At 37.3% G+C, this 15,493-nt stretch overlaps 1 protein-coding gene across 5 annotated transcripts in view; it reads left to right on the plus strand.

The window, feature by feature from the left end:
* The window catches only part of HEATR5A (HEAT repeat containing 5A), a 67,458-nt gene extending 57,358 nt beyond the window's left edge, over positions 1–10,100 (plus strand). For 3 of the 5 annotated variants that reach the window (XM_082316808.1, XM_082316809.1, XM_082316812.1), the window contains 7 exons: positions 1,028–1,155; positions 2,081–2,228; positions 2,939–3,211; positions 5,580–5,804; positions 6,714–6,868; positions 7,904–8,117; positions 8,395–10,100. In XM_082316808.1, the coding sequence (XP_082172934.1) occupies positions 1,028–1,155; positions 2,081–2,228; positions 2,939–3,211; positions 5,580–5,804; positions 6,714–6,868; positions 7,904–8,117; positions 8,395–8,696 (1,445 nt within the window). In that variant the 3' untranslated portion in view covers positions 8,697–10,100. The remainder of the gene's footprint in view (positions 1–1,027; positions 1,156–2,080; positions 2,229–2,938; positions 3,212–5,579; positions 5,805–6,713; positions 6,869–7,903; positions 8,118–8,394) is intronic. The other 2 variants (XM_082316810.1, XM_082316811.1) reach the window with 1 other exon arrangement.
* The last annotated feature ends 5,393 nt before the right edge of the window (positions 10,101–15,493 follow it).

Here is a 15,493-nt window from a genome sequence, read left to right on the forward strand (position 1 = left end):
TTGGTCTCTCTTTTCTATCATTCTTTTGTAATCCCTTTTTGGAGTGGGTTTGTATGACCCAGGTGCATATGGCTTCTTTTGAATCCCAGTCTTCCTGCACAGAGCCAGCTGCCTTTTGAACTCCATTGCTCCCTCAGTTAGAAGTGGGACCTCTGATACAAAAGCTGCTCATTTCCCCAGCTTCCTATGCTACTGCATTAGTGCTTCAAATTTCATATACTTTACCATGGACACCTGGCTTGTTTATTCTGCTTCTGAACATATTCCACTTGTTCATTTTCACTTCCTACAGGGAAAGTGAAAGCAATTTAAAACATGGACACTTTCTGTTGCACAGCTGTTCTTTAGTGTACGTTGATCCGTTTCCCAAGTCATTGCACATTTTGGAATTACAGCTGTACAACTGAGATGAGAATATGGATCACAGTTTATATGAAGTTTATCTCCAATGTCATAAAATGTCATCTAAAGAGTCCTGAAAGCTCAGAAAATAGTGATTGTTTTTATCTGCTCTAGGATTTGCAAGCTTAGGCTTCATGTAATTTACTTATTGCTGGTGTTCCAATTATGGTAGCTGCGATCTTTAGCATTTTGGTAAAATGGGAAGATAAAGCCTCAGCCTTTGAGTTTGTGAACTATTATTACTTTCTTCATTATTTCCTTCTATTACATAAATCAGTGTGATTAGGCAAATATTCTGCTATATACTCATTATGAATTGTCTGCCTATTCACTGGACCTGGAGTTCAGTGTTTTAGTCAGAAATTGCTCTATTTTTTTATTTATTTATGTTAATAGCCAGTTATAACCATGTCTTACACTGTCTAGAAGCTGAAGTTCTTTCATTGTTTTGAGGGAAATAGAGTTCTTGCCCCAAGATATTAGCAATAGAAGATGAAATCACTTACTGTAAAATGCAAATGCTATTTCTATGTCTGCTCAACCTACTGTTAGGTTACTTAGTAATTGACAAAATTACTTCTTAAAGTTTCAAGCACATATGGGATTTTTTTTCTGATGCTTACAGGAATTAGTGTGGAATTTCTCTGCTCTCCTCGATCAGATGCAGCAATGGAGAACATTATTGCCTGCTTACGTGCCCTACAGGCACTCTTGGATGTTCCGTGGCCGAGGTCTAAAATAGGTGGTGATCAGGTAACGTCTTAATGATCAAAAGCCCCCCAGAATTAAGGCATAATTTTAGTTTGAACAGTATCTCTACTCTCTATTGTATATCCAGGAATCTTCGACACATAAGTAGTAGGTGAATTATATGCTTTACCAAAATCCCAAGCTCTAGAGGGAGGAGAGGAAAAGAGCACAACATGCAACCTGTAAGAAGACACTGAGGGGCAGAGAACTAGAGGACATTTTGTCAGGAAGGAGTCATTAGATGAGTAGGATGAGAGCCAGGTAAAGACAGAATTTCAGAAAAAAAAGTTCTCTTACTCCCTATCAAGGGATAGTTCAATTAATTCTGTTATAAATGCTGAAGATGATAAAAGGAAACTGGACAAAAGTAGTGGTATTAAAAAAAAAAAAAAAAAAAGGCAAAACCAAAAAAAACCACAACACACCAGTGAACCGAGAAAGAAGTAGTAACTTCAAAATTCCTTTTTTTTCTTTTTCTTTAAATTAAGCTTTATACCATCCTGTGTGCCATGCAATTGTCTAACACAGCAAAAGTGATAAAGCCTGTGGACATGTCCAAGTTCTGCTGACTTGGTGCTCTCTCCAAGAAAATGCATATACTGTAGGAGGGATGCAATGTATTATCCCCACCTTCAAGAGTTAAAAAGCCATAAGATAAAGATTACTTGGGATTTTTTTAGTAGTTTTAAGTGCTTTATCTCTAAATTACTGTGATTACTATTTTGTTGGGAGAATTGAGCAGGACTGCTGCTAATGGGAGCTAGGAGCTAGATCTTGAAGAAAATTCTAACTCCTGTGATTGTATCAATTATACTGTGTTCCTTAGTGAGATTAATAAGAGTAATACTGTTGGCTTTAACAAGTATTAACAAGTTTCTAAAATTCCTGCATTAAAATAGGGATATAGTAAGTATTTTTCTTACCGTAGGAGTTGGGTGTAGAGCTGCTGAATGTTTTGCACCGACTGATACTGACTAGAGAATCACCTGATATTCAGCTTGCTGCCCTTGAAGTGGTTCGGCTGATTCTTTTTGCAGCTCAAGAACACGTGAAGGAAAAGCGGAGAAGTGCAGAAGGTACAGTAATGTACGAGATGTTGAATACATATTATCAGGGTTAAAGCAATTATTTCTTGGAAAACTGGATTCTTGAAGGTGGTATTCCAAGATGCATCTTAATTGAAATGTTTCACAGTTGGTGACTAATCCTGGTTTACTTAAGTCAGTCCAGGTGCCTGACATAAGAAATTGGGGTGGTGTGATAGATAGCAGGTGCTTTTGGTGGTGACTAGAGGGCATGAAGTGAGGAGGAAAGCTGGAGAAACTGCAGTTGGCATAGCCTTGTGTGGTGTCGTGGAGGGAGGACTCTTAGTGAAACGCTGGGATCAGCTGCAGTAGAGCAACGGAGGGACTCAGCAGACACAGCTGTTACAAGCCAGACTCCGCTAGTTACTCTGATTGTAACTTCCTAAAGTTCATTTTCTAAAAGAAAAAAACTGGGAGAAAAATCAAAGCACTTATATCAGGTGACATCATATTGGCATGGCTGGTGCCTCAGCATGTTGTACGTCTAAATCTACTGCACACACTTTTGCCTTTTGACAATCAGTGCATAGTTTGCTGATTCAGAAGGATGGATGTTTGCCAGCAGAACTTTGAATACATGTGCATGCACATATATATGTATCAAGATTGTCACTTGGTGATGAAACAGTCTTAAGAAGTAAACTTTCTGGAAATAAGGTACAGCCTGCAGATTTCTACCGTATTTCTTCTTTTTGTTTTAGTTGATGATGGTGCTGCAGAAAAGGAAACGTTACCAGAATTTGGAGAAGGCAAAGATACAGGAGGACTGGTGCCTGGGAAATCATTAGTGTTCGCAACACTGGAGTTGTGTGTTTGTATTCTTGTCAGACAGCTTCCCCAGCTCAACCCTAAATTAACTTGTAGCCCTGCCCTTCAATCTGGAAAACATCTGCTATTGTCAGAAGATGGAAGTAGACTGGTAGCAGCAGCATTAGTTATTCTCTCTGATGTTCCTGCAATCTGCTCTCCTGAAGGTATGCTGTTTCATCACAAGAAAAGATTAATGAAGGAATATTGGGCTCTTCTGAGCCCCCTTGTTATTACCTAATTTTCTCAGCTGGATAAATCTGGCAGCAAGTTTTGTTGATTTGCTTGTGACAATTTCCTGTTCTAATTATTTTTTTGGCTGTCAGATTACAAAACAAGTTACAAAACTGAAGCAATTAAAGGAGTAGTTTTTCTTTTCCTCCCACATGTAGCACTGCAATTAATAGATTCATTTTGTACAGGGAAGTATACGATAGCTACATGATTATATTCTACTTGAATTGTCTATTCTGGAATTTATAATACAGACATAAATTACATTTAAAAGGGAAATGTATCATGCTACCTTTCACTAAAAGCCATCATTTGAACATTAGGAAACCACTGTAAGGAGTTATGGCTCATTTCTCTGATTAGTTGGCTTTTACCCATGATTCATTTTGGATTCACTCCAAACTTTAAGATGGTTCCCCGCTGCCATCCCCCAATATCGTATTCATATGTATGATCTTTCAGTACTGTTACAGCCACCACATAAACCGTTTCTGCCCTACTCTTCTGTTCCCACCTTAGGTATCTGTGTTACACCTTGTGCAAATTTTTGCATTTCCTAGCCCTGGAAATGTCGTCTTGTTTCTTAAGTTGTTCTCTGTTACAAGATTCTTCTTTGGTGGATAGCATGCTCCAAATGGAATAGTAGGCAGTTCTTGCTATCATTGTAGGGTGATGATATGATTGCTCTTTTCCATCTGCAACTCATTATTTATCAGTTCAAAGCAAAAGGAAACAAACGTAGTATCACTTAGATCTGAGGGCAACTATCTTGTATGAAAAATAATTTGTGATTTTTCTTTGCTCACTGCAGTTCTTCTTGCCTTTAGCTGTTCAAGTTATTCCACAAACTAACAGCTTGCAGGATCAGACCAGATGGGATGTTTACCCTAGAGAACTTAAGCATTTAAGTCAGGTGACTAAAATGACGAGCTTAAGCTTGCTTATACAGTCAGTTGAATAAGGCAGCATCTCCAAAAGTCAACTCATATAATCAAATAGAAGCGAATTCCTATGTGGAATTGCATCATTTTTTCCCCTTTAGTAGGTAACAGAAGTTGTAGTCCTGTGACTACCATGTTTCTTACTTCAGGCATCTGTCATGATACGTATGCAAAATAAAATTTTCAAATAAATGATGCTCACGAACTGCATTTCCTACTGAGTTCCAACAGTCAATTTTCAGAGACTTGACTGTTTAAAAATAGAAGGTAGATGTCCTCAGGTTCAGAAAATACTTATGCATATGTCAGAGGACCTTATTATTCAACAGGTCTCTCACGAACATCAGTATATTAAAATCTTAAAAACATAAGCATTTTGCTGATTAGGGAAGGACAAAACATAAGCATTTTGCTGATTAGGGAAGGACATAAGCATATTAAGCTATATGCTTAACCCTGTGCTTTGCTGAATCAAAACTTAAGATTGGAGCAACGCATAATTATGCAGGTTTCTAGGTTGTCTCCAATATGTGCAGAATTCTGTATTACTATTAGATTCAAAGACATAAGAATATGCAAAACTGCTATGCCAAGTTATTCCTGTCATTTTTTTTTTTTTTTAATAGTCTCTTATTCTGACAGGTCAGCTATCAGATTCTGAGGGAGAGATGAAGATCTGTTCAGTAGGCTGTGGGACAATCTGCTGCTCTCCTTAGGTCTCCTCTTTTCCAAAATATTTGTTAGAGTTTTTTATTATAATTCTAGGAATTTTTGTTAAGCATTTTTAGTCTGAGATCCTCTTCTTATTAATCTTACTAAATTCTTGACTTTAGTGTTTTCCTGGAGCAATGACATCCTTGGCTACCTACGCATCATGTGGGAGAAGTATTTCCTCGTACCAGTTTTGAAATTACCACCTGTTAATTTCCTTCACTGTGTTGTCTTCATTGCAAAATATGCTTAGATGCTCATAATTTGTTTTCTACTATTCAGTACTCTGTGTACGTCCATAGTGTCTCTTCTGCTCCTCAGTGTTTCTGATCACTCTGTTCTTGCTTTTCTCTGAACATGACGTAATTCCACACTTCATATAATAAAATCATCTAGGAAAAGATATACAATGCTAATTTTAAAGGGGAAAAGGTTTAACTTCACCTAAGCAGTCTGACTCCCTGTTTGCAAGTCACATGATATTTCAAATCTTTCTTCAAATTACCAGTGCCTCCATTCACATAGCTGATTAAAAATGAGAAATTACAAATAAAAAAGAGAATCCAAGAAAACTGCTTCAATTTATTTTAATGTAAAAAGTACCTGAATTTTTTTAACTTTTGTGAAATTAATTTGCTTTGGTTTACAGGAAGTGTTTCAGTTCTTCCTACTATCTTGTACCTAATTATTGGAGTACTTAAAGAAACTGCTGTGAAATTGCAAGATGGCCAGTTACCTTTGACGGTTGCTGTATCTCTACAAGCTCTTAAAGGACTCTTGTCTTCTCCGATGGCTCGAGCAGAGAAGAGTCGGACTGCTTGGACTGATCTTCTGCGTAGTGCTTTGGTCACAGTGCTTGACTGTTGGGATCAAGGTAAGCACAAATTTGGGGTTTGTGTGCTTAAAAAACGAAACAAAAATGTTTGAGTGAAAGGTGGTTTGGTTTTATTTAAATTAAATTCATGCACATCTTAAAAAAAGACTAATATCTTAGTCACAGGAGCATTAGTTGGCTACAATACTGTTGAAACTGTAGCGCAATCTTGTCCCTACAGTTCATATGAGAAGTCATCATCTGTAAAAGTATAAATGCAGAATTGCAGGTTTACCCCTGTATTATGTAGTGCCACAATGTAGTTACATGGTACGATGGAATAAACAGGTGTTACGGCTTCAGTGTACAGTTGAGCATAAAAGACAGCTGTACTGCATGCAGGTTCTCCACAAAGAATTAGTGTCTGTGTTGAAGCAAAGGGTATTAAAACAGTAGTTCAAGAAAAAATATTTTTGTCGTAAAGTTAGTTTTCTGTGTGCTGCTTCTTCAGCTTCCCACGTTTGTAGTACTTTTATCATTCCTTATGTTTAATCTCTAAGTTGTAATTTGTTGTTGGAACTTTTGTTTATAGTGCTGGGTTTTTAAGTCATCGCAAAAGAATATATGTTCTTAATGCAAATTTTGTATTATTCTCAAAATAGGTTGTACCCTAATATGTCATACCAGCTCTTCAAAGATATTTATTGTATTTTATACATGGGAACAATGGAATAGGAGTATGCTGTTATTTCTAAATACGCATATAACCACCCCTGAATTCCCATTTTGGCCTTGGCTTTTATTAAAGTAAATGTCCATATCAGTGCATCAGAGTATGTCATGTATTTGATAAAAGAGATTCCTAAAGAAACATAGACATTGGTATTTCTGTTCCACCTCTTTGTAACACTTGAATTCATAGAATTACTTTCTAATGCAAATCTAACAGACTGCTTACTTTGTTGATAGTAGATGGGCTTCTCCAAGAACTTGATGAAGTTAGCCTGCTTACTGCTATTACAGTATTTGTTATGTCTACCAGTCCAGAAGTTACTACTGTAGAGTGCCTTCAAAAGCGTTGTATTGAGAAGTTTAGAATAACACTTGACTCAAAAGATCCTCTTGTAAGTACTGGTTAAGTTGTAAGAATATCAGTATCATTTTAAATGGATTTTAGCTTATTTTCTTTTCAATTGTATCACTTGTCCTGTGTGTTGATTCCAGTTAATTCTGTCCTGACTATATCTGTTGTATTTTAAAATACAGTTTGAACAAGTTAGCGAGAACACGTCCAGCAGTGCATTTTATCATTTTTTATTCTGTATACAATTCTGTATTCCTATGATTTCTTTTTTTTTATTGCATCAGACTTCCCCACTCTGAAAGTCCAGCTCTGAAAATAACATGCATTAGATTTCATGTTTGACTATGAGAATTCACTGTAAACTGGTTTTCTTGCATCTTCTCTGTATATATTCATGTAGTAACAAAAAATTAAAGTTATCTTTACTTGAGAAACAGCTGTAAGAAGGTACTTTTTTATATATTAATACATTTTTAGTATTAGAAACATTGGTTTCCACTGATAGGAAACTGGAGATGCCAAATATGACTGCAAGAAAATGGTAGTATGCATTTGCAAATTTTATCCAAGTGTTTAGTTGTTTGAGCCTTTCAGAAATTAAGTAGGAACTTGACAGTTTCAGTCCTGTTGACTTCCAGTGACATGCAAGCTACTGCACCATTTGAGGCTTTTTAAAATTGTGCCTACAGTTTGACAGAGGTAATGCTTACATTTTAAGCACCTATTTTCAGTCAGCTGTATTTTTGCAAAAAAGAGTATAGTTTCAAAAGAGTACCAAGACGTAATCTTCATACAAAAATATTTTTTCCTTTACTCAAAAATGTAGGGAGATGTAGGACTCGGTGGAAAGAAACAGGAAGCAGGATCTAGTTTCTCTTAACAATTTGATTACAACTTATAATGCTCCTATAAAGTATTAGGCATTAGCAGCCTGCAACCTGATGAATTTTCACGCTGTGAGGCACATTTTTCCCCCTCCCTAAAATTTTATCTGACAAGCTGTGAGTTTTAAAACACTCTGAGATGTATTTTTAAGTACAACACTTTGTAACTGCAAATTTGATTTTCCCTTTAGGTACAGTGTAAGTGCTACCAGCTGCTGCACTCCATCTTTCAGCATCCAAACAAAACTGTGTCATATCCTTATATTCATTCTTTAGCACCATCCATTGTGGGAAAACTGCAGGAAACAGAAAAAGCAAAACCTGAAAATGCTGCTGAACTTCAAGTCATTCAGGAGGGAATAAAGGTGGTTACAGCTCTTACAGCCACTGCTGAGGAAGAGCACCGTAAGTTACTTCCATTACTAGTATCCAAAGCATTAGACATGCTGCAAGTTGCCATAAGTAACAAATTAAAACAAAACGACCACTAGGAATCCAGTCTTGAACACTAATTGCTAACAAAATTGCTAACAAGAATGTTGGTTCTTTTTACCATACAGTTCAAATAACATTTGCAGCTTTATAGTTTGTGTTAATTGTTAATTTAGACAAAGACTTCTAGTTAGAATTTGAAGCTGTTTTTAAAAAGTATATGTTTAAGTTGTGTTTTCAATGTTTATAGGTGCTCATTTGGTGGCCTGCCTTCTTCCCATCCTTATTTCCTTTCTTTTGGATGAAAATGCCCTGGTTTCTGCTACAAACTCAGCAAAAAATCTACATGAGTTTGCTTTGCAAAATCTGATGCAGATTGGTCCACAGTACTCATCAGTTTTTAAAAAACTAATGGCTTCCTCTCCAACTATGAAAGCCAGGCTTGAGTCAGCTGTAAAAGGCAATCAAGAAAGCATCAAAGTGAAGACTGCTAAACATGCAAAGAATCCTGGGAAAAGTTCAAGCATTCAGCTAAAGACCAACTTTCTTTAAAGTCTTATACTGTCATTTTACACACTTGGATATCAACAGCAAAAAATGTACCTTTGCATTTCTAATCAGAGTAGGACCGCTATGAGTCTCATATTTCAGTTTGCACTGAAATATTGCAGAAAGCTTTTAGAGAAAGCAAATCTCTAGATAACTTTCTGTTACTGTAAGACTTCTTAAACATCTCTAAACACTATGAATAAATCTATCAGAGGTCATCTAACCTGTATTTTTGGATTATTTTGGACTAAAATAACGGAAATGCACATGCCTATATTAAAAAAGTATAGTGAACTTTACCATAGATATATTTAGGAGCAGTCCACACCTAGCCATTAAGTAATATTAATTTTGTTTTAAATCAATGTTTGTCAAAAATAAGTTACCCTGATTGGGTTTTGGATTTAACTGGGACATAAATTCACTTGCAGGTTGTAATCTATCTTAATTACTAATTTAACACACTGCATCATTAAGTAAACAGATTAAATATCCTTGTAAGCCTTACAATAGATTATTGTTGATCTCAAAAACTTCAACTCAATAAAGGTAATATTGATAGCTTTAATCCTAATAAGTTCTTGAGCTGGCTGAGATTTAACAAATGCTGTTAAATACAGCTCTGCAATGCTTCTTCACCAAGAACTCCGTAGTGCTTTACACAGTGGGGCTGTTATGCATATGTAAGTATTTGCAGGCTTGGTGCCTCGCTGCTTGACACAGTCTCACTTTTCAGGATGTATACTTCTGTTAATTTTGTATTCGGCTAGCCAGGCAATTGAAGCTTACGTATCTTGTCCAGGATAGGACAGCAATTTTAATATACTGTGCCTCGATTCAGACATCTACTCTATCTGGATGTATGTTTCCTGATCTTTAAATGATCGGTTATATATACGTGTAACTCACCTAAATTTATGTATCTCTGCAATGAGAGATGGACATATTTGAAGTCATCTTGTCTTGTGTCAAATAAAGTGCAACAAACTCATAATAAGGAGTATTTAATTAACATTTTTATCAAGCAACATATTTTAATATAGAAAAATAACTATCAAAATTGCAATACCTATAAAGTATTTTCTACATATAGTGATTGACTTCTTTCTTTATACCAGTGTTATCTAAACCAAACACTATCAAACTGAGGATAGTATTTCCTTCTTGAATCCAATTACTTTAAAAAAAAAAAAAAAAAGAAAAAAAAAAGAAAAAAAGAAAAAAAAGGAAGAAAAAAATATATACAGAACTGAGAAACACACTGTGACTCAGGAAAAGTGTGATGTACTGTATTTTATTAGAAGTCTTGTATATAAATATAATTGTAAATTGTACAGAATTAACCATTTGACCAAAGTTCTAACAATTCATTTTTCTAATTTACATAAATAAAGCTAATTTTCTTCACTTAAGATTTGTCTTAGTCATTTTACCCAATAGCAGAGGAGCTCCAAGGGCTTCTGTAACAGAAAGAAAATGTTTGTATGCTGCCACAAGGAAACTAATAAGAAATGTTTGGGCTGGATGCACCAAGGTCTGTGACTTGACATTGCAGGTCTTTTTCTGTTCTGTCTAGTGCAATGGGTAAATAAGTACGATCGGGGAGATAAGACTTTTTCTGTGTAAATACCTGTTCTGTGCCAAATGCTGACATGTATGAACGATGGGAAGATGGTTGAGATGCCTTCCATCTTTCCCTGGAGAGCCAGAAGTTCTTTCTTCATTCCACCTCTTCACTGCAGTCTGATCTGGAGTTGTTGGCTGTGTTGAAAGGGAGTTACATTAACTTTGACAGTTACTCATCTTTATCTCATTAGTCATTTTTTATCTCGTTATTTTTCCCTTCAAAGTTTACTGGGTACATTTCCCCCACCCCTTTTTTTTTCTCCCCAGGGCCGCTTCTGGAAAATCATAGAGATTCTATCAAAGTGGCCAAAAATATTGCTGAGAAAGTTAGCTGCCACAGTAAGTTTATGTGGCTACTTTTAAGAAGCATGCACAAGTTGCAAGAGCACCCAGCAAAGCTGTTAAAAGCCCAAAATTAAAGTTTAGAAGAGCTTAGTCCTAGATTTCTTAGAGGATCTCATTGTAGCTCGCATCTGAGTCACTGAGAAGTGCCGTAATTATGGGATTTGATGTTTCGTGGTGAAGTCTTTTAGCCATATGTGGAAAAGCACCATTTTCAACATATGTGTATTCTAAATGCAGAAACAAAAAATAGATTCAATAAAGAGAACTATTGCTAATTCTTAATGTCTACTGTAAATTAGGACATGTGTGTGAGCTTAATTTATCCAGATAATTAATTTATCCACATAGTAATAATACCTGTGCCCTGAGTTGTGCTTTATTATGTACACGTAAGAAGTTGGATCATGTGAATAAATCTACTCATTTAAGATTTTATAAATGGGTCTTACAGATATAATCTTGTTTCAGTTATAAAAAGAATTTGGCTTTTAGATATCAGATATCTTTGATGCAGTCTTGTTTATTTACAAGGAACTTGCATCAATTTCATTTTTCCTGAAGACCACAGAGCAGTTTTTGTTTTAATGCCATGCTGCTTTTTTAAGGCATTGCTTGGCATTCAAGCTCTTAATGTTTAGCCAAACAAGAAAAGCCAAACATACGTTTAGCCACAAACCAAAGTCTCGCTTTTACTGCTGCTGCTCCCTGTGTCCCGTGCCTCCTCGCTGATTGTTTTTCTTGCCATTTCTCTACAAGCACCAGCAAATTTTGTTCCAGTAAATTGTCTTTGCAATGAAGCATGTGGCCTGCATGCATATTTACTTTGCATGTTTCCACTGTTTATTTTAAAAGTTTAATTGTTTTGCGTGACAAAATGTCCTGCCTATGCCTAGCCTTAAGTGTATATATAGAAAAATATGGGTACATCACAGAATGTAATATTTAACTGCCATGCAAAAATTATTTGGAGGCAAATTTCTGTTGACTGCAACAAAACAGAATTAGTCAAAATCATGCAAAAGCATCACACAGCCGAGATGTGGTTGTTTTTAATCGGATACGAGTCTGTAGCACTCCAGCTGAATAAACAGCATTTCTAATAGTCTTGCTTAGGCTGAGACTGCTCTGGTATGTTCCAAGGTGCAGCAGGCACCTTCAGGCTGAGAGATGCATCAAACAATGCACGTGTCACCACAAAACAGGATTACCAAATGCACAGGAAGCAGAGCAGGGTTTTATTAATAAAAGTTGGTTAATAACTGGAATTTCTAAAGGGATTTTTTTACCCCAAAACTGCCACAGCAGTAACAATGTGAGTCATTGCAATTGCAGGAGGGGTGGAGTGACCTAGGATAGTTTGCTGGTTTACCAGAAGTAATGGTAATACTACCTAATAGGGATCAATGGAATGGAATTTCAATGGAAAATAGATTCAATGGAATTTCAATACAGTTTTAAGTTGAATGAAGGTGGACGTATCTGTGGTAGTAACTATGAGGGGTCACTGTGACAGTCTCCTCTAAAGGTTCATCCTAATCTCACTGCTTTGTATAAACTTTTTTATTTTCAGCTTCTTGAAATGTAACTGTATTTTATCAGTAAACAGCAAGTCAGAAGCTTTTTCCTACAAGAGCATATGGTTTCCTAACCAACAGTAGTTTACATCAGTCAAGGCCTCAATTATTATACTGCTCATGTCTTCTTCCAGTTGCAAAATTCGGCCAATGAGACTTCAAGCAAGGGGAAAAATCCTTAGAAAATTAACACAATTTGTTCAGTTTTTGCATAAAAGAACATAGAGCAAGGTAGATTATTCTTCTGCTTCTCTGCACCGTGGTGTCAAAATCCCGAGGAAGAGTCACTCCCTTGTGTCTTCAAAGTAGGGCTACTTGGCCAGCGCTCAGCAGCCCTGATCCCGTGGGCATTCCTCGACCCTGCTTTTTGCACACGAGAAACCTGTGGGGCTTGATCGCACGGTGACAAGTGAAGTTTCTCGTAAAATAAAGACATAAGGAAGCGGTTGTTGAGTTGCAACCTCCGATCTTTAGAAATGGCCAATAAAATAAACTGTAATTTCATGCAGCCAAGCGTTAAAAGAAGTGCTCAGATTTGTCCATAGCGTTCTCATCTGAGCAACATTGCAGCTGTTGCTGTAGATGACATTTCACACAGGACTCCAATTCAGTTAGCTGAAGTGTGTAACAAGCAGTTCATTTTTACATATACTGCTCAAACTATTTAATGACAGTGGGGTATAGCTTCAAAGATACAAAAATTAAAAAGCATATTTGGCCAGATAAGACATGCTTTTCTGCCCCTAACATTTTGTTAGATAATGAGTCTGATTATGTAGAATAAAATAAAGCAAATGGATTTGATACATTATATTGTCTGTGCAAGGGAACACTAAAGATGCCAGTGCTACACCACCAACCTCTCCAAAATGTTGTGTGGTTCTTATTTCGCTTTTGATGTACAGGTGTAGATTTTTTTTTTCCCGCCCTAAAATGTTCTCTAGATTCTCTGGAGAATTCATGGTTTATTACATATAACAATGAAAGGGGAAGTGACATCTAAATATAGCAAAAGTAGGGCTGAAGATTTTGTTTGAGAAACAGGCCAAAGCACAAGCAGGCTTCCAAAAGCTCCTGAAGTAATCATCTGTGGTATATTAACCCAAATTCACTCACTCTGCAGCCAAATATCAATTTTGCTTTACGGTCCAATCCCACTTCCATAGTCCCCATCATCTGAAGTGCAGAATCAGGTTGTAGAAGGTAGAACGTGGCACCAAATCCCCTTCCTCCGTGCTTGCACTCCAGCTGCTTAATGGCAGCACTCACAGGGGAAAACCAATTGGGCTGATGGGCACCAGCCACAGCAGAGCCTGCTCGCGGGGTGCATGTTAGGACCTGTGCCAATTTGTCCGGTTATTGCACAGAAAAATGTGTTGTTTAGACCTGTAAGGAAGTTTGCAGATGAGGAAAGTCTGTTTCTAAAAGTTGCTGGTAAGAAGCTAAATTTAGTAATGGCAGAGATAGATTGATAAAATCCTATTCTAAGCTACTGCCTTATGAATTGCGATTGTCTAGCCTAAAATTGGATTTTTTTTAAACCAACGTTAATATTCATGTATTAAAATTTATGTGAATTATCTCACTGCCAATGAAATGCAGTATAGAATTGCTGAGATTCCCTGTTGCTACTAGTGGGATTTTTTTTTTTTATTAAAACCTTCTCTGGGGAAGATTTTGATTTGATTTGACTTTATTTGATTTGATTTTTGTAGCTTTTTTTTTTCTGCCTAGTGCCTCAGTTCTCAGTATCCTTTTCTACAAGGAAAGAAGAAGGTTTTGTATGAGCCATTTTTAGTGGAAGTACAGGCCTCAGGGATTCTGGAAACAATTGTGATTTATATCTAAAAATAGAAATATTATGCAATTTGAAAATACAACCTATCATTATGAAGGCAAATGCTCTTAACCTCATCCTCTCTCATGTAAGGTTCATGGCAAACACCAAGAAAAAATTGTCACAGATGTATGCATGTTTTACAGGAAACAGATACAAGGATAACTGGTTCAAGCTGTTGCCACCGAATCTACCTGAAATTCAGTTAAAGGAATAAAAGAGTTTGCCTACAGGAAAAAATCAGGTTTTCTTTATGATACTTCATCAACTATATTTATTAAATGAGCAAGGATGGGATGAAAAGGGGTAACACAAGAGACAATGAATGTTTTTTCACCTCCCATCTGAGTTAGCTGCCAGGGAGTCAAGTGACAGAGTAATGTGGTCAGGGAGAGGGTGAGAGATGGGCTTTTTAGTCCGTATTCCTCCTCCTTCCATTTTGAGGCCAACTAATCTGGGAATAATTTACTTTTGTAAAATGAGAATTCTCAGGCTGGTTGGAGAGAAGTACTCAAGAACGAGCGGTCTCGAGTAGGAGCCACAACCCATCTGTAGTGCTAGGCACCCTCTGAACCATACAGTAAATACAGATACATATGGACCCTCGGGGCTTAAAGGCTTGCCGCCTTCTATCCTGAGTTTCCTACATAGCCTTGGAGACATGGCAAAAAGGCCATAGCCCTACCCTGTAGATCTGGGGAGCAAAGACAGTCAGTGGGCACGGTATGAACTACCAAAGTAGTTTTCTCTATGTCTGAGGGCAGCTAAACCTGGGGAAGCTATGAGTGAATATCTTTTTTTTCCCAAGTAGGCAATTTCCTACCTTTCTAGTAGGTTTCTTTAAGTACCTGCTCACACAGGCACCTGTCCTGGGATCACAGTGGACCACGCAGCTACCACCACTCAGGAACGCTAAGTTGTGTGTATGCGTGTTCCTCAGCAACTGCCGGTGGCCTGGATCCATGCTGAGACTGTTGGTAGTCAAATGCAACTAGACTTAGTGGATAAATCCAAACCATACGCAGAAGCGAGCTCTCCTTCACGTTGGTCTGTGCCGTAACGCAAGCGTCTCTCTCCTTGACGTCCTTCAGAGCAGCAGTTGCTGAAGCCTGTCATCGCCTGCGTACTTGTCCACGCAGTGTCCTGCTCAGTTCTGTGCACTTGCAGCAACATTCAGAACCAGGAACCGAAATGATTTAGGATAAGCAGCAGTCATTCATAAAGACTCCTGGAGCTTTTCTGGCCAAGACAGAGGAGGAAAAGCTGTTGGATGTAGTGGCTATAGAGCAGAGAGACCACGGATGCAGATTTGGAAGACGAGATGACTACCGCAAAGCTTCTGTGAGCAGGAAAGGGGAGAGGGAGCAGGGACTTACCTTCTTTGTCAAGCTTGAAGTGACAAGCATGGCTGCAACACC

Source organism: Platalea leucorodia (genome assembly GCF_965183815.1).
Source record: "Platalea leucorodia genome assembly, chromosome: 7".
NCBI lineage: Eukaryota > Metazoa > Chordata > Aves > Pelecaniformes > Threskiornithidae > Platalea > Platalea leucorodia.